Genomic DNA, 20,809 nt, shown 5'->3' with positions numbered 1-20,809 from the left:
ATTTATAATACAGTATAAGTGGGATAGTTGAGATTTATCGTCGTATATGTGGCTTGGTGCAGGCAGCGTGGGCAGCTAGCAGCAAACGCGGTCTCTCTGCGACGACGGGGGACGAGACGAGCCCGCATTCGACAATAGCGGCACTCGCTCGCTGCATTTCTTCTTGATTTCTTGCGGTGTCTCTATATAAACCTGTGAACGCATACTTCAACGGGATTATTTCGTTAGAAACCTCTTTATTATTATTTTGATAAAATGAAAAAGTTGTGTGAGTAAAAAATATGTCAAAAATTGGGGTCGCTCACATACGCGCAAACATTTCGTACATTAACAACCAGGCCCTATATTACGAAGTGCAAAATCGAACTTCGTATGTTGCAGTCCCGCTGACGCTTATGTTCTTTAATACGCGAAGTGACAGGAGGTGCGATACTGTAGTATATTTCATTAAAACATTGCTTAGATACAAATCAAATCATGTATTTCAATGGAATGGAAATCAAAATACATGTCAAACGTCAGACTTGTCAGTCATGCCTAAAGAGGTATATAGGCCTCTGCCCTAAATCCTGAAGATTCCTGCTAGTTCCCTCCCGTCCTATTGACGTTTGCAGCATCTGGTCAACGTGTCGCTTGCAGGTCTGCATCATCCGTTTCTACTAGGTAGTGAACCGGCCCAGTACCCGCAATACAGTACCAAATTCCCATTTTCTAGTTTTGTCAGCGTAGCTGCGGATCTGTACTCTTGGCCCGTCGAGAAAGACCTCGTATTCGGGTGATGAGAGACGTTCTGCGTGTAATGCGTTACGGCGGTTCTGAATCGAACGTGTAGTGAGGTCCTCACCTCCCTTCCAAACATAAGTTCATACGGGCTTTTGCCAGTACTTGGTGCTGGTGTCCTTCTCAAGCGCTCTTGATTCCCACCAGCTTATCCTGTAGAGTGCCAGGGTCAGCGCTCACGGCCTGCAACGCCCTTTGACAATTTGTACGGCTCGCTCCGCTTGCCCATTCGTAGCGGGATGGTAAGGAGCAGACGTTTTATGCACTATGCCATTATTTTTAAGAAATGCTTCGAACTCGTTGATACAAGCTGTCTTCCGTTATCTGAAACTATTACATCCGGGTATCCAAAGGTTACGAATAGTTCTTTCAATTTTGAAATGCACCATGAGCTCGTTGTCGTCTTAGTGGGAATGACCTCTATCCATTTTGAAAATGCGTCCACCACGATGAATAAGGAATGACCAAGAATAGGACAAGCGAAATCAACGTGAAGTCGCTGCCACGGAGCTACCGGTGTCTCCCAGGGGTGGTGTGGTGCTCGTGCGGGCTGGTTCTGGCTTAGTCTACACTCTCGGCATTTTCTGACTAGATCCTCGATATCTTTATCAATGTTTCTCCAGTATACAAATCCTCGTGCTAGGAGCTTCATTTTTACAACACGAGATGTCCTGTATGTATGTCCTGGAGAACAGCCTGCCTTAATGTGATTGGGATCATGACCTAGTGCCTTTCAAGATGCATCCATCCTGTAACGTCAGTTCGTTGTCATTGTACCCAAGTCGCGTAACCTTGTTCCTGACTGCAAGGCCCGTAGTATCTCGTATTCTGAGTCTCTTTGAGTTTCTTCTGCAATCTTTTGTCTGTCTATTGATATGTTTTAATTTGTTGGATCTGAAAGGCGCAGTGAACATCAATTATGTTTGTAGGCAATTTTGTCCACTGGAAATCTGGATAAGTAGTCTGCATTACTGTTTTCAGCTGATGTTCTGTATTCTATAGTGTAGTCAAAACCAGACAGAAATGTGCGTAATGGAAAAGTCTCATTGTGCTCATTGCAGGTAATGTTTTATATGGATTGAATATTGTTGTTAAGGGTTTATGGTCCGTGATAAGTATAAACTTTCTGCCGTAACAGTAATGGAAAAACTTTTTTAGTCCCAAAAAATTGATGTTGCTTCTTTATCGATCTGGCTATATTTCTTTTCGCTGGTCGTGAGAGAACGCGATGCGAATGCAATAGGCCTGTCCGACCCATCTGCCAGCCTGTGTGAGAGCACTGCCCCGAGCCCGCTGCACGAAGCGTCTGTAGCGAGCACTAAGGGCTTATTCTGGTCAAAATGGACTAAAACCCGTTCACTCAAGATTTCTTGTTTAATCTTATTGAAAGCCTCTTCGCAATTTAGTGACCATATGAAAAATCTTCATTTTTCTTTAGTAAATTATTTAATGGACTCGAGATTGAAGCCAGATTAGGTATGAACTTATTGTAGTAATTGGCCATACCTAAAAATGTCCGCAATTCATTAATATTGTTCGGACGTTGGTGTCAAGAATCGCTTTGACTTTTTCTTTTGTTTTGTGTAGGCCGTTCTTATCAATTGTATGACCGAGGTAATTGATACATTTTTGCATGAAGTGACATTTGTCTTTGTTAAGCTTTAAATTGCTTTCCTTAAATTTTGTAATACGAGTTTAAGTCGAGTAATAACTGTTCTTCAGATGATCCTTGTATGATAACATCATCAAAGAAACACTTGACACCTGTGATGCCCTGTAGTAATCTGTCCATGAACTTCTGCCACAAGTTGGGTGCTACCTTTAGCCAAACATAAGGCGGTTGACTCTGTAGGTGCCTTTGTGTGTGCTCAGTGTCTGCATCATGGCGCTTTGTTCGTCCATAAGCATGTGTAGGTAAGCTTGGCTGATGTCTATGTACAGAAAACTTCGCCGCCGTTCATCTCCGCTAGAATGTCTTCGATGATGGGTATCGGGTACTGTTCATCTTTAATGTACTTGTTTAAAGTTACCTTGTAGTCGGCGCATAGTCTAATGCTGCCGTTCGGTTAAACAATAGGTACCACTGGCGTGCCCCACTCCGAGTTATCTACTTTTGTAATGACTCCTTGTTGACAGAGTCGTTCAATTTCTTCGTCTACTTTTTCTTTTAGTGCGTAGGGTATTCGCCTCGGCTTGATGAAGATAGGTGTCGTATTATCCTTCAAGGCGATGTGGCCTCTGTATTCAGGAATGCAGCCTAACGTGCCGTCAAATACGCACGCGTACTCTTTCAAAAGGTCATCGAGTTGAGGAAGCATGTTCTCTTGACCATGTTGATTTCTGCCAGGTTTAGCTTTATTGAACGTATCCACGCTCGACCAAAAATAGGGTCTACGTTTTGTTTGATTATGTACAGCTTACCGTTAAATGTTTGGTTCTTATATTTACAGGTGACATAAGCACACAAGAGGTTTAATAATTTCTCCCGTGTAAGTTCGCATTGTGACATCGGTTTTGAATATTTTCTGTCTCGACTGAATTTTCTTGAAGTCTTCGAATGACATTGATGACAGCGCAGCCCCTGTGTCCACCTCCATTTGCGAGCTTTTACCGTCAATGTAAACGTTAATCATATATTTATCCGTATTATTGGATCGGATAATATTGGTGTTCCATGGTGTATCATCATCGATGGTGCCGTCTGTGTACGTTTCTTGTAACGTTGGTGAATTTTCTGTTTCAATTTGGTAGTTAGTCTTCGCTGGTTGTAAACAAACTCGTGCCACGTGTCCTTTACGTTGACATTTGTTGCAGACGTCGTTGATGCATTTGCAGTCGTGTGCGCGGTGATCGGTGCTTCCGCAACGAAAGCATTTGCCTCGTAAGTCTCGTATAGATAGAGGTACCTTATTGTTCGTCGTTCGATTCTTGGACCGGGTATTTACTTGATAGCTGCTTTTGGATGATTGTGTTATGAACTCGCTATCCAATTTTGCTAGTTCTATTGCAGTTGCGGTACGAACTAGGTCGACAAAATTTGTTACGGTTTGCTTCTCTAAAATCTTTGTTTTTATGTCGCTGTCGCGTAGTCCTCGGATAAACTGTAATGTTAAAAGTTGTTGCAGATAGATTTCTTGCAGTTGTCGCATGTAAATCACAATCTTGTGCTAAGCGCTTCAGTTCTGATGTGTATGTCATTACAGATTCATCAACTTCTTGCATTCGTGATATAAATTTATGCTGGCACGCCCAAATACTCGGTTTGGGGTCTAAATACTCTGTTAAGGTTTTGATAAGTACCTCGTACTCTAGATCGCGTGGTCTGAAGGTGAACAGAGGTCGTACGCCTTCTGGAGTAGTTCCGGTGGTAAAGAAGATAATAGCATCAGAGTTTTTGTACGCAGGTCGTTGTAATTATGTAGTTGTGAGTACATTTCTAACCGATTTACAAATTTTTAAAACGTTTCTTTTGCTTGGAAAGGTTGGAAATTAATTCTGGGTGAGCTTGAGGTTGAGGCGGTCGCGTCGGCGCGCACCCTCGCTGCGCGGAGTGGCGAACAGCGTCGACGGCGCCGCGGCGGGTGGCGCGGGGCGTAGTGCTTGTAGTTTCAGTTTCAGTTGTAAAATTTGTTCTTGTGTATTGTACCTCTGTTCGATTTCAGCTTCGAATTCCGTTTCGTTTTGACATTCGATGTCTGACTGTACCTGATCGAATTCTTTTCATAATTTTCTAAGTTTGCGAGTCTTATGTTGGCTTCGTATTCAGTAAAATTTCCGTCAATTTGTATAAGTTGGTTTTCCAGCTTCGTCAACTGGCCGCGTATCGATGCACGTGTTCTGTGTAGTCGTGTGAGTTCGTCCATCGTCGCCAATTTGTAGTATATTATTAAAACATTGCTTAGATACAAATCAAATCATGTATTTCAATGGAATGGAAATCAAAATTACATGTCAAACGTCAGACTTGTCAGTCATGCCTAAAGAGGTATATAACAGATACGAACTTCGATTTTCGAGTTTGTAGTAGCCCCTCTGTTCTACCATCCATTGATTATATGAATATATTCACATGAAATTTTAAAGTTCTTAATAATACGCTCGCAGTGTGAAAAAATAAATAATTCATAAATGTTATCCAGTAACAAAGATCCGTAGTAAAAGTCTGTTGTAATATGGATTTTGTCCCTCGGAATTACAAGGCTATTTTAATTTTAACACAGAGAATCCACATTAACTTTCGCCATTAATTGGAATGTGATTGTTTTCGTTTATTATTCACGAGGTATTTCAGAGGATTTAATGTGCAGTTTAAGCGGTTAGAAAACATTTATTCAACGCGATTGGAATAGGATTGAAATAGGTAAATTCATTTTATATGCAAGTCATTTATTTAGAAAAAATGTATGTTTGTGTGTTCACGTCGAAATGGAGCGACGGATTGACGTGATTTTTGGCATAGTAGTAGTGTGAGTTATGGGCCAGAAAGTGACATATAAGCTACTTTTACCCCGGAAAAAGGCACAGTTCCGATGGATCAGCCCATAACCTAATTCCACGCGGACGAAGTCGCGGGCAAAAGCTAGAACTTAATATAAGTCTGGTCGGATTTGGTTAAATCGGATCGGATCGGTCGGATATGGATAGACCGTATCTATAGGTATATAGGTGTATAATATCGGTCATACGCCCCAAATAAAAACGCCACTACACAATGACGTTCCTTTCGTTCCATCCATTCGTGCCAGCTCTTGTGAATCAATCTATGCATTTTAAAACATAAAAGTAAAAATAAAAAATAATATAAACAATTTTAAAATTATCGTAATTCGAAATCTGCAAAGCAACGCGTGGAACCAGTCATACCTATTGTAGACATCTCGCGCACTAGACGCCACAACCGCACTAGTGGTCGCAACGACCAGATTAACTAAAGAACATTATGAATGTCGCGCACTAGCCATAAACGGTAACTGGCCGCTTCTATAATTAATCTGATCTCGCACACTAGACGGCCACAACGCGACTAATGGTCGCAACGGACCAGTTAACTAGGAACATTATGAATGTCGCGCATAGCCCATAAACGGTCAACTGGCCGCTTCTATAATTAATTGATCTCGCACCAGACTTCCACAATCTAGTGGTCGCAAACGACCATCAAAATATTAAATAAAGAAACCATTTATGAATGTCGCGACTTAGCATAACGGTCAACTGGCAGCTTACCTAATTAATCTGATTCGCGCGCACTAGACTTCCACAACCGCGACTAGTGGTCGCAACGACCAGATTAACTAAAGAAACCATTATGAATAAGGCACCAACTGGCAGCTTCTATAATTAATCTGATCTCGCACACTAGACTTCCACAACCGCGACTAGTGGTCGCAACGACCAGATTAATAAAGAAACCATTATGAACGTCGCGCACTTGGCCGCAACGGCCAACTCTTTTCACTATTTTCGCGTTGTTGTTGCAGCCACTGGTCGTGTTCGTGGCCATCTAGTGCGGAAGTGCTTAACGACCATGGTAAAATGAGTTTAAAAAATTATATAATAAATAATAAACAAAATGATTGGGGGATGAACAAGGAGCCTAATACATTTCAAACAATAATTACGTTAACGAGTAAAAACCTGATCTGGATCGCGAACCAGACTGGGACAAGTAGTCGGGCGGGGAGTCGGGCAGCGACCGCTTGCGCCGACGCAGCGCATCGCGCCACCCGCATATCGCTGTGCGGAAGTAAGTCCGGAATCTGCAACAAACAATACATCTGTTACATCTGTTATTTTCGTGTATATTTATATGCAACTAGTCACAGATATAATCTATATCTGTGCAACTAGTTTACCCGCGGCTTCGCACGCGTTAACCATTCGATCTGGTAGTTACAACTGAAATTCCGGGATTTTACAAAATTTCCCTGGGAATTCTCGAAATTCAAATGATCTTCTTTGATGTTGTGAGCTGTCCAAATTTCAAATTGCGGCTGAAATTTCAAGATTTTATCCCTGTCCCGTAGGAATATCGGAATAAAAAGTAGCCTACGTGTTATTCCAGACGTCCAGCTACCTACATACCAAATTTCGTGACTCTAAGCCTAACGGTTGTTATTTAGAGATTTTATCCCTGTCCTGTGGGAATATCGGAATAAACAGTAGCCTATGTGTTATTCCAGACGTCCAGCTATCTACGTACCAAATGTCATTCAAATGCGTCCATCCGTTTTAGCATGAAGGAGTTACAAACATACACAAAAACTTTCGCATTTATAATATAAGTAGGATGAAGAGTTTTACAACACAATACAATATAGACAAGATGTTAAAAACCTCGGGCACCCCATCAGTAAACCAGAAATGTGCGAGAGTTCGTTGCGAATGTGTTTGTCATGAACCAAAAGAAACGGTTTATTTACCTATCCTCAACTGTTTCCACTGGAGCTGTGCTGTGCGAGGATGGACAAATGCAGTGATTCTATTGGTTCATGACAATCAAATTCCTCACACGTCTCTAGTGGAAAGCCGTAGCTGTCAGCTACGTTACGATTACGACACCAAAAATTCTGAAACTACTAGTATGAAAATATGAATATTATAGATAAGTTAAGAAATCGGGCGTATTGTTTGTGCAAAATTTTAATATAGGTGAGTATTTCACAAAAAGTTGTCCCGTCATGAAATTGACAAGAAATCAGTTTGTCAAGAAATTATTAATACTAGGACGACATCATGAAACATAAACTGCATAAAACATCCAAAAATTTTTGACGTCAGGAAAACGTCACGAAATCTTGTGAGGAAAAAATAGTAATTTTGTAACTACATCGAAACTTTATGATGGATCAAACAAAAAGATTATCTGACTTTTTATCACCTTAATCACAAGGTTTTGTAACTAATATTATAAATGCGAAAGTGTGTTTGTATGTTCGTCCGTCTTTCACGTCGAAACGGAGCGACGGATCGACGTGATTTTTGGCATGGAGATAGTTTATGGGACAGACATAGACTACTTTTTACCTACATTTATTTATTTGACTGACTGACGCATCAACGACCAAGTGAAACCCTTGGATTCAGAAAACGAAAAACATAGTAATATGAAATACTGTAACGAGGGAAAATCCGTGAGCACAAGCTAGCTAAGTAATTGTTACTTTACTTTTTACCACCAAAGACCTAAGAAAACTTATTATGTAAGATTTACTTCTAATTTCACAGATTAACTTGGGTAGTTACCACATGGGCCATAGATTTAACTACAACTAAATCGCATTACATTTGGATTTATCACGAATGTTTTCTTCTCCGCAAGCTCGTGAAATTCAAATGTAATTCGCACTGAAATTTCCAGGTGGAGCTGTTTGAACCCACGACCGCGTTTGAGGATAGGTAAACACTAGACGGTGTCAAGAAAACTTATTGGTAAGATTTACTTCTAATTTTAAAGTAATTTACCTCAAATGAAGTGTAATTATTTTTTGTCATGATATTCGCACCCTGGTATCTTAAACGAATGCCGTTAGATTTACTACAATATAAAATGATTAATTGGAATTAACACGTAATACTTCTTCTTTCTTTTAATGGTTTTTGTTTATTAATACGATTTCGCCATGTAAAGGTAAACTTAGAAGGGACGTTGTGCGGTATGTAATTTTTGCAATATGAAAAACTTGATAGTAATAATCCAGATTTCGCGAGCAACCATTCCGATTAGAAAATGTTTCAACGGAGATATGATTTTTTGGTCATCACTGTTAGTTAGGGTTTCGTGTCTAAACAAGCTATCAATTATACTCAACTAGCTTAAACGAAATAGCGTTATATTTGTTAATCCGCCATCTTCGAATGCTTCAAATCGAATCCATCACGTAAATAAAACATTGTGAGGCAACCTGTAAAAAACTTTGAAGCAAATAATGATAATAATTTCCATTTAATAGGTTGCATTGCAGTAATAATAATAAAAAACTAGTCAAATACTGCATTACGCAGCGATGCGTTAATGTCTAATCTTATTAATTAACCCAGCAACAGATGGGCGTTACACTAGAATAGACGTTATAAATGAGCCCCACTGTAATAAGATGCTGTCACACGTGTAGACGAAAAAATCGAACACTCAAAGATATCTCGGTCACCTCAAAGATATCTCGGTCACCTTTAAACAAATAATATTACCGAAAGGACATACTAATTATAGATCGTAGTTATCTGAAATAAATGATATTTCATTTTTAAAAGAAAATAAGGGCTACGTGAGATTCATTGGTAAAACTAAAATACTACTTAATAATTCCTTATCTGAAAATGATTTTATGAATTCAATTATAATACAGTACAAATACTTTGTCAAGCAATGAAAAAAAAATGCACATATTTCATGGTTTCATTTTAGCGTAAATACAGTGAAATATCCCTGCATTTTGAAAGAGGGAGAGAGATACTTCTTAGGGCTTAGATATCTATTCTATTAATTTGAGGGAAACCTCGGTTCTAAATTGGCATTGATCACTTTTTTTACAATGTGGTCTAACTCCGAAGCCATTTCGAGGAATAGGTTTATTAAAATAGTTTTATAACATTTTTGTAAAAAAATACTAAGTAATTGATCGTATGTTTGCAAAATAACGGGACCTTTGTTTGACTTTCACGATAAATAAATGTTATATATAACTAAACTGCCTAATTCTAACACAGGCAAGTGACAGAAAACACAACGTTTTTTTTAATAATTGTGATGGGCAACGAAAAACGTAGTTTTTAACGCCATGGCAACTAGGTATGGTTATAATTCCGGTAACTTCTAAATAGGGTAAAAAAATTAAAACGCAACTAAAACCAAAATCCTTTCTAATAGGTGTCTTAAATTCGCCTATTTTATGAAAAATATATATAAAAATAAACATTGTTTTTTTGAGACCAATGCCAATTGCATTTGAACGTTTTTTTTTTTATAAAAACCGCGGTTTTTTTTTCATTGAGCCGGTAACCCTAGTGTCACGATACATAAGTTGTGAAAAATTATTTATGTATTGCACAATTGGATAGTTTGATTTACCACTCTATTGGTTCCCCTTGCTTTTCAATTAGGGAGTGAAATAACAGCCTTGATAAGCCACAGCTACGAGCCACTGGCCACGCGCAAAAGTTTTCTTTCTCTATTGCGTGTTCCACTAGGTTACTACTCTGCGGCGATCATCTCCGCCGCGCAATGAATAGAGAACACGATAACGGAAAATGTTCGCTGTAGTTGTAACGGACTATTTGAATGGAAAAGCTTATAAATTTCCCCGGAGTCATATTCTATGTGATAAATATCCCTTTTTTATCGCGGAGCCAGTGAACCGTGAAGAGTTGAGTAGTTTGGGGTTTTCTCACCTCATAAAGGGTGTAAGTGCCTTTGAGAGTTTTGACGCCGGGTGTTTGGTTACGTAGTTACAAAAACTGTTTATAAAAGAGGAATACTTAATACATAATAGATCAGCGCCGCGCTGCCGTGTCACGCGAATGTCAGTTATCTATAGATAACTGAGTTACGCCCTACAGGTGCCAAATACCTTATGTACTATACATACTGAAACACAACCGTATTACGCACACCTCCTACAAGTTGAGATGCAGTAGATGTGTATTACAAACAAGTAAGAAAGCGCCCGCGAGCCCGGGACTATCTAATATATCTTAACTTGCGATGGCGCGCACTCTGTATCCAATCATTTGGCAACAAGCGTTAAACAAATATTCATTTAACGAACAACGTTTCGCAAACTTTTGTTTCACAAATTAATCGTTTTATAACACCACATTTTTTTTATTCGACTGGATGGCAAACGAGCAAGTGGGTCTCCTGATGGTAAGAGACCTGATGCAAAATCAGGGGTATTGCAGATGCGTTGCCAACCTAGAGGCCTAAGATGGGATACCTCAAGTGCCAGTAATTTCACCGGCTGTCTTACTCTCCACGCCGAAACAACAGTGCAAGCACTGCTGCTTCACGGCAGGATGAGCGAGCAAGATGGTGGTAGCAATCCGGGCGGCCTCTGCATAAGGTCCTACCACCTGCAAGTAACCTGTAAGTTTGTATTGTAATTGATTTTTTATGGTTATAACTACTCAAACTATCTGTATACGGAATTTCATCTAAATCGGTTCAGCGGCTAAGACGTGAAAAGGTAACAAACAAACAGACTTACAAACTTTCGCATTTATAACATTAGTGGGATTTTTCCGTGAAATGTTGTTTCTTCTGTTCTGGTACGTTCTTATTTTACCGGTACGTTCTTATTTCCATTTAAAGTTACCCCTGCAATCATAACATCGCCAGATGGCGCTGAAGTCGAAAGCTCCGTTTGAAATTTCCGGCACGTTTTGGATTGGCACGGGCATAAATAGACTTCCCAAGCTCGGATATCGCAGATACCTTAACCACTCAACGCTTAGGGACATTACGTATAGAATGCAAAATACATTTACCGGGAGGTAAATTCCACCTTTAATTGATAATTTTTTACGACAAATATTTGTGATGCTGTCTCCGTTTTGTCCAAATAAAGAGAATCTGCACACGTCTGTTACTTAGTATTTATTAATGAGCCGTGAAACAAGCCCTTGATGTTAACTTTCGCTGTTTTTTTTGTTACCACCACAACCAGTACGACCACTGACGACCAAACCCACTGTCACGAGCCACAAACCGGCCAAGAGCATGTCGGATAAGCCCAAGATAGGGTTCCGTAGCCATTACAAAAAGATCAAGTAATATATTTTTAAGGATTTCGTATTGTGTGCGGAATCTTCCAAGTTTACGTTTATTTTATACCTTAGGCTGCTCATTTACTCATATACTAAAAAGCAAGCAAGCTTAGCTGTTATGATTTACGTTGTTGATATATTTAATACCATCCTGATTTATTTTTAAATTTCCACCCATTAGTTTAGATTTTAGAGGGGTGGGAACACTCGACTTGAATGAAAATTTCCACTTTAAAGTTGAATATTTCGCAAACAGATCACTGAATCGGATAATCGTTAAGGCAACCCCTAATGGTTTTCAAAAACCTATCCAACCATACCCCACACTATAGGGTTAGTTGAGAAAAAAAAATCACCCCCACTTTACGTCTATGGGAGGTACCCTAAAAAAATCTTTTTATTGTTTTTTATTTTACCAATTTATCGGCGTAACTGATATGTATATTCATGCCAAATTACAGCTTTGTAGTACTAACGGTCTCTGAGCATAGCCGCGGACAGACAGACAGACAGACAGACGGACAGACATGGAGAAACTATATAAGGGTTCCTAGTTGACCACGGAACCCTAAAAACGGCCAGATGCATTTCAAATTTCAATGCGCTTCCAAAGTTGAACAATAGAATTTATGTGCTAAAAGAACTGCACATTGAACTGCCCGAGACAAAGAAAGATATATTTCAAATTGAAATTTTTACCTTGGAAAAATCTAGCTAGGAATTCGGAAACGGGATTTAAATTTTGGCGTCTGAGTCTTTCGAGATTGAATATGGCCGCTTCAGAATAAAATTATTTAATAAGAAGACATTATGTATTTAATTTTTATCTTTTAAAATTTTACACGTGTATTTCCGAAATTAGAAGGTAAGCGATCAACTTCCAAAACTTCATTCATTTAAAATACCAGACAAGTGTGAAGCTTAATAATGCATAGTACCTAAATGTGCAGTAATTTTTATTTTTCTGCTATAACGAAGAAGTATTAATGCAGTACCTATTATATCTTATAAGTACTGTAGAATATAATTTCGTCCCTTTCGGTGTCGAGACCCTTGGTCCGTGGGGCCCAGGAGCACTAAGCCTCTTCAAAGATATTTCTAAGAGGCTTAACGATGCCACCGGTGACCGAAGACCTGGCAGCTACCTCGGTCAAAGAATTAGCCTAGCGATTCAACGAGGAAATGCTGCCAGCATCTTGGCGCAATGCCGCAGGGGCCTTTTTTAGATATAGTTTAGTTTTTAATATAGTATTTAATTTAGTTTGTAAAATTTAGTATTATTTTTATTTTTTATTATTATAATTTTCAAAAAATGACTTTCTGCCAAGTTTCTTGCGGCGCATTTTTCTTGGCAATGATGGTCTTCCCGGAAGCGCTGGTAGTTTTTGACCTTGAAATAAAATGCATGAGCACAGGTGATCATGGTCACGGAACGTTGACCTGGAAGTCGAGAAATTATACTGACATGCCAATGTCATGGAAATCATTACTTTATTTCACTGAAAAGGTCAACCAATGGCCTGTATCATAATGATGGTGATGATGACGTTACTGTCAAAGGTGTAATTTGCAAATTCTGGTGTTGAGGACCAAGGTTGCTAGCAAAACCAAATTTTGGCTTCAGAATACATACGAGTACCTACGACGGTGTACAGTCACCAGCATTAATATCTGCCACAGCGGAGCGTGCAAAATATCTGACACGTCCTTCTGACCCTGGAAATAGAGTCGTATCAGATATTTATGCACGCTTGTTGTATCAGATATTGGTGCTGGTGACTATACCATTTGCCCAGTGAGGGCTCTTCATCATGTTGTTTAGAAATTGTATGTATGTAAACACAATTATAAACGTTGAGACACATGTGTAAAGGCGAGATTATCCCTTTCAGGAATCTTTACCAGTCAATCTTGGAGTTAGGGGCCGGCAAAGCATGAGTTTAAAAGTCAGTGGAAGCTAAAAGTGCGAGACTCGCACACCAAGGGTTTCGTGAAATTTGTAGGTATATATCTATGAATATCCGGTGTTAGCAGAGCCTTCTTCTAAGCAAAATCTACGCAATGTAAGGTCATTTTAGATGGTTACTGACAAAGACAGACAGACATAAACAAATAAGATTTTCAGACTTGTGACAAACGGACAACATTGTGATCCTATTAAGGCTCCGTGTTCACAAAAAAGCTGTAAAAAACGTATACTATATCTCCACAGACACTTAAAGGTACTTCATGAGTCCTAACGTTGTACCAGGTACTTTAGTACATAATAAAAGTTACCATAAAGACCTACAGCGAACGCGAAGAGAGCTAAGCAACTAAACCCTTTGTTTACGTCTAAGACGAGGCGCAAACATAAAGACGTCATGCAAATATTTGGCAAGTATATTTCAGGAATAATATGGTGATGTTCTTTGTGCATTATGTCCTGGAGGAATTGTTATTCTTTTACTACATACGATATACGTCGAGGCCGTATTTTTGTTATACTTTGACCCAGTTCTAACAGGAAGTCGGACTGTGAAAAGTGGTGACGCGTCAATCAATCAAAATTATTGTCGTGAATAGTTGTCATTTTCAGTACAGTCACTAGTGCCCCATGCACAGATATAGATTACACTAGATTACGCAAATGCATCTACTTCGCGTGTCCGAACCCCGACCAAATGTCGGTGTTGGCCCCATACAAAGACTGACCGCTAACTGACTAATCATGACTAGTGACTGACTCGAGCCCCACGGCGCGGGCGGGCGGCGCATTTGAATCGATTTAGCGCGGACATCGGGGAATTCACATCGCTAATTCGCTCTTAATAAATAAATATCACGGGACAATTCACACCAATTGACCTAGTCCCAAAGTAAGCTTAGCAAAGCTTGTGTTATGGGTACTAAGCAACGGATAAATATAATTATATAGATAGATACATACTTAAATACATAGTAAACACCCAAGACCCGAGAACAAACATTCGTATTTTTCATACAAATATTTGCCCCGACACGGGAATCGAACCCGGGACCTCAAGCTTTGTAGTCAGGTTCTCTAACCACTAGGCCATCTGGTCGTCTAAAATCTTGTCTAGGCTCTTGAGACGTCACAGTAGATATAAAAAAGTGACACGGTTGGTTTTCATACAGATTGAGGTGTTTGTGTTATCTAGTGTAATCTATATCTGTGGCCCCATGCAAACTGCTACAACACCGCTGGACAGTGGTACAGACACGAAGACGCGTGATTTTGTCAAAATTAGGCATTAATGACATTGTAATAAGAACCACGGCACGCGTCGTTGTGAATGACTCTACCTATACATATTAATATTGTGTTATTTTGTAAGTATATTACGTATTAATTAATCTACTCACAAACTTAACTTACGACTTCATCGTATTACTTCTTTTATTTATCATCATCATCTTTATTTTTACGACTTCACAAAAAATGTTTAGAACCCCTTCTTCTGTGACCTTCTAGAGTCCAATGTTATCCTGAATGGACTATAGTAAATAAAGATCACGTTGCTCCATCCAATAGATCCTTTATTTAGTTCTAGCAATTACGAATATTCGACGATGCCTTTGCGGAATAAAGTAACTTTTCTATAAATCAGAATATATCTGATCTGAAGCCGAAGTAATCCCAGCTTTATTTGGGGCATGTTTCCTAAAGTTTCCCCGCTAACGTTAGGTTTTGGCAAGCGCCGAGATATTCACGGTCTCGGCCTCGCCACGTCTTGGGTTATATAACATTATTCTATTGTTTAGTAGCTCGAAGCACAAAAACACGAAAGTTTTATTCGGACTTTCATGTCTGTTTTATTTAATTAAAGTTGAGAAAGGTTTTAGTACAAAAGGTTAAGTTTATGAAGCAAGAGCTTGCGACGGCCAGACATTCGTTATTTTATAAAAGCCAAAATGAAGGGTCCACGGAAAGAACATGGTCCAGTCACCTATAGCAACTTTTTGAGCTACAGCGGTTTGAAAGTCATCACGAACAATTACTATGGTTACCATTTCTTAAAAAGTAAAAAAACATATTATATTGTTTTCAGATTATTTCATTCAATGGTAAGTCATAGTAATTTGCGAGCATTTTGAGATTCAAATCTCAAGTGGAAAAAAAAGGTGACCAAACATGTTCTTTCCGTGGACTCTTCAAATATTGGCAGTTTTTTTTATAACCAAAGAAGTACAATACAAGCGAACGCGTTTGCAATATCCCTGGTGTTGCAGATGTTTATGGGCGGTGGTGACCTCTTACCATCAGGAGACCCACTTGCTCGTTTTCCTTCCAGTCGTATAAAAAAAAAAACTTCATGAGCACCAACACATAGAATAGAATAGAATAGAAAACACAGGTATTAGACTTCACATCATCCTACTAATATTATATTTCATAAATTTTATCATGAATGGTTGATTAATTTACTCGTGAAAGCGGTACAAACAAACTTCCTTACTTTCACATTTATAAATTATTAGTATGGATTTCTGTTAGTCTCTATAAGTATATGTATCCGTAGGTTTAACGCACAGATAAATTATATTGGTTTATTATGAGTATGTAGGCAAATTATACTTTGCTTGCTTCGTTAATTTTTTATTATTATTAAGTTTAAAAAGCCGTGGTGGCCTAGTGCTTTGACCTATCGCCTCTCAAGCAGAGGGTCGTGGGTTCAAACCCCGGCTCGCACCTCTGAGTTTTTCGAAATTCATGTGCGGACTTACATTTGAAATTTACCACGAGCTTTGCGGTGAAGGAAAACATCGTGAGGAAACCTGCACAAATCTGCGAAGCAATTCAATGGTTTGTGTGAAGTTCCCAATCCGCACTGAACTATGGCCCAAGCCCTCTTGTTCTGAGAGGAGGCCTGTGCCCAGCAGTGGGACGAATATAGGCTGGGATGATGATGATGATGAAGTTTAAAGCAATGACATTTCCTTTACAAAGTATGAAGGGGGAGTTGATTTTGTCCGCTCGTACGCACAAGGTCACCACGAGCTATTTTCTTAAATATTTTTTAAATATTTTCTTTCTTTCTTTCTTTCTTTCTTTCTTTCTATTTTCGCCCAAAATCTATTTCGCAATTTTGTTCCACACTGCTTCACATCGCCTAAATATTGGAATAATTGTTTAGCCCTTTAGACCTTTATAAGTATTTTCTTTATAAATTATACCGCTAGTGAAATTAATTAGTGATTGCGCTAAGCTATTCTGATGGAAATTGCTCACTGATTTCACTCATCGCGGCCTATATACATCCCACAGGCTCAGTATGAGAGGGTTTGAGGGCCCAGTGTGGATTGGGAACATCAAACACACCATTGAATTGCTTCGCCAGTGTACGTATGTATACTTACTTGTGGTAACTGTATTATGGTCAAAGCATCAGGGTAGTTATTACTCGTTTGTTCGCGATAAGTCCCAATTGTAGTATTAATCATAAGGGAAACTGACGGAAGTTTAAAACATTAAATAGACTACTCACTTGGCATTCATCCAGTAATAGATGATGGGGTTGACCATAGCGTTAGCCATGGCGAGCCAGTAGAACCCGAGGTAGACGTGCTGCACGTACTTGTTGTACAAAACGGCCGGGTCGAAGTGCGTGTAGATGAAATACGACTGGTACGGCAACCAGCAGATGCCGAATATTACTATCACTAGGATGAACATTTTCACAACCTAGAACAATAGAATAGATATACACTGTATTATTTTTGATATACGTTATTTTTAAGAGGACAATCTACAGGTCAAATGAAGTTAATTTCTCTATAACACTAGTGGCCTAACTATTACTGTTTAAAAGATAATCAACAGCTTAGATAATTAGTTATTAGAAGTATAAAACAGCTTAAAGGTCCTATGTTGTGAATTTTTTTCAAAGTCTATAATTAATAAAAATGGATAATTCACACATATTGAGCACAAGAAAGTTAAGTTAGTTCTTCTTCTTCTCTTTTAAAATATGGCTTTTCTGTCCTAATTAATAGGACAATTTCGCCAGTGTCAAAGTAAACTCTTTGAGAGGGACGTTGTACTGTGATTGCAGTTTTTGCAACTTGATAGTAAAATTCCAGACACCACGTGGAGACAACTTGCGCATTAAAAAATGTCAGACACGAGAGCAATATAGAATTTTGTGGTCACTGTTAAGGTTAAGCATAAAACACTATCAAAGTTATACTTCAACTAGCCAAAGAAACAGAAATTGTCTACATCCGCCATGTTCAAATGCTACAAATCGAATCTCAGTTAAGTTCTTCTTCTCTTTTAAAGTATGGCTTTTCTGTCCTAATTAATAGGACAATTTCGCCAGTGTCAAGTTAAACTCTCTTTGAGAGGCACGTTGTACGGTGATTGTAGTTTTTGCAACTTGATAGTATAATTCCAGAAACCACGTGGAGACCACTTGCGCATTAAAAATGTTAGACACGAGAGCAATATAGAATTTTGTGGTCACTATTAAGGTTAAGCATAAATCACTATCAAAGTTATACTTCAACTAGCCAAAGAAACAGAAATAGCAAAATTAGATATTATATAATTATGCTAAACGATACTACGCGATACGAGATTATGCCAAAAAAGTAGAACGTGACTGTGTTTAGTGTTGTTACTCTTGTTTAGGTACATATTTTGTCACCTTAGCCTTTGACGTAATTTGATCTTCATTAGTTTTGTAGCTTTTTTTTAAAACCCTTTTCATTTCGTTAATTATTGTAACTACTTACATATTTCAAATTGCAACTGTAACTTCAAATTACGTACGAAATGTCTTCATAAATTGAATTTAGGTAGTTGTGAAAGCATGATACTCTACGTTATCAATTTTATAATGATGTTACGATTACGACATTACCCCCCCACCAACGAGATGGACGGATGACCTGGTTATAAGGTCGCGGGTTCACGGTGGATGCAGGCCGCTTCCAACCGAGGCAACTGGAGGTCTATGGGGGGGCCTATGTCCAGCAGTGGACGTCCTATGGCTGATATGATGATGATGAGGATGGTGTTATGACATTTATTTTATAATACGGTGCTCGCTTGAAATTTAAAGTGTAAGGTAATAAAAAAAGTAAATATTTTCATCGCAGTTTGCCTTTGCGCTGATATTGAGAAAATATTTACTTTATAACTACGATAATATTGTTATACTGAAAAATTGTGGCAATTTTGATTTTCTGCGTAGTTGAATATGCTGGAATACTCGTATTGCGTAAAACGTATAACGAAGGATTTGACCTATATTTCGTGTAACATAAACTAATAATGGTATATAGTGGTGATCTAAGAAGGTTTGACCCATGGCTTTTTAAACAGTGTATCGTGGGTTCGAGCCCGGACTCGTACCTCTAAGATTTTCTGACACAGAACACACCTGCTAAGAAATTTAATGGCGTGTTCGAATTCTCAATCCAAACTGGGTCCGTGAGGGAACTACGGCCCAAGCCCTCTCGTTCCGAGATGAAGCCTGTGCGCTGCCGTTGGACCTGTACAGGCCAAGACGATGAGTAGAAGATGCGGCCTACCTTCCGTTTAGACCGGATGGAGTCGGCCTGACGCTGCGTCAGCTCGCCGATGGAGCGCGAGCCCCACAGCACGCGGCCCATCGCCGAGTAGAAGAACGTCATGCCCAACATTGGCACTGCGTACGTCACTACGAAAAACAGCACCTGATACCTAAGGGACAAATAGTTCTGTTAAATACTTATATTCAAATTAATTGGGAAAGAATATAAAGTTAAAATCATCTTTAATAATGTCAGTCGACGGCATAGTTCTCAGGAGATAGGCATCGTTCCGCGTTGAAAGGCCACGCTCAAACGGTGGTGACAATAACTGCCTGCCTTCTGGTCGCAAATGGATTTTATCAGGCGCGAAAACATTATAATTTTGGAAAATAATTAAGGAAACCCTTTGCCGCGCCCAGTTTAAGAATAGGACAAACCCATCTCTCCCCGTGGGGTAAGTAAAGGACCTGATGTGAAAGTGGGCAGCAATAGAGAGCTATTATCGTAAAATATGTCGGAACTTCGGACTCCAGCGCTACAGTGTGAAATGTAGCGAGAAATAGATTTGTTCCTGATTAGTCATATTATTCCTAATTGGTCATATTCCTAATTTGAGTCTTTCCTAACTAATCATATTCCTAACTCGTCATATTCCTGATTCGGCATATTCCTTATTCGTCACACGTGCACAAAAACAATTATTTGGTCAGTTATTTTAAGGTTATTTTTTTATGACGACCCAGAACCGTTTCGGAGCACTTATTACATCGGTTCTGGGTGGTCATGGTCATAAAAAATAACCTTAACCTAACCAACTGTAAGCACGTGTTCGTAATTTCATTTAACTGTACAATGACGAGTTAAGAATATGATGAATCAGGAATATGACCCGTCAGGAAAGTGTCGAATCAGGAATATGACCAATTAGGAATATGACGAATCAGGAACGAATCGCTCTGTTTGTGTGTTACATCGTCAGGATAAAACAGCTCAACCGAGTTTGATACCCTGGAAATTCTATTACGACAGTTTTATTCCGGATAATTGCAATACTTTCCGATAGATAGCGATAGAATAATTCTTCGCAGAGCAACCACTAATAAAACAGAAATTAAAACTAAGAAATCATAATAAATACATGCACATCAGAATGATTGTGGACAGCTTAATACATGTTTGAAAATCCATAACTGAGCGGCACTCTTGGCTGGCACTAGTCCAGACATGTTACGAGTGCTCGGGACGCGGCGTTTGAATAATTGAAGACCTGCCCTAGAGATCTCCCCAGGTACGCCAGGTTAACTCGGACTTCAGGTTACGTAATAAAATGACGATTAAAAAATAGTATAATGGTTATAGAACCTGACAAAGTTTGATGTACCTTTCTCGGTTCGATCTTCGGTCGGAACAAATATTTTTATAAAAAATAAGTTTTTTTTTAGTTGATATTTGCATCCGTCTCCGCTACTTATTTCTCACTTGGATGTACACATATTTAACCTAAACTGGTTAACTTAAAGACTTAATTACTGCTTTTCGTTAAATTTAATTACCGTTGCAAAAATTTTAACGGTTAGATTTTAAAATGCGGCAAAGGTTTCAGTTACGAAGTCTGAATACTAAAACGGACAATGAAGAAGCGGCCAGGCACGAATAGGTGCTCTCAATGGCTTTTATGATTTAGTTTTCAGCTTTGCAGCCGGTGCAGTCTTTTGGATTAGGCGCACCGTCAGGTTTTATGCTT

General features: G+C 39.0%; 1 protein-coding gene across 1 annotated transcript in view; it reads right to left on the bottom strand.

The window, feature by feature from the left end:
• LOC141427594 (tachykinin-like peptides receptor 86C) overlaps positions 1-20,809 on the bottom strand; it is a gene marked incomplete in the record, with an annotated part of 87,073 nt that overhangs the window by 13,136 nt on the left and 53,128 nt on the right. The window contains 3 exon segments of the mRNA XM_074087182.1: positions 6,402-6,539; positions 17,034-17,230; positions 19,084-19,234. Coding sequence (XP_073943283.1) covers positions 6,402-6,539; positions 17,034-17,230; positions 19,084-19,234 — 486 coding nt within the window.

The sequence above is a fragment of the Choristoneura fumiferana genome, chromosome 4, assembly GCF_025370935.1.
Source record: "Choristoneura fumiferana chromosome 4, NRCan_CFum_1, whole genome shotgun sequence".
Taxonomy (NCBI): domain Eukaryota; kingdom Metazoa; phylum Arthropoda; class Insecta; order Lepidoptera; family Tortricidae; genus Choristoneura; species Choristoneura fumiferana.
The sequence above is the reverse complement of the archived record's forward strand: the minus strand, read 5'-3'. Positions and strand labels throughout refer to the sequence as shown.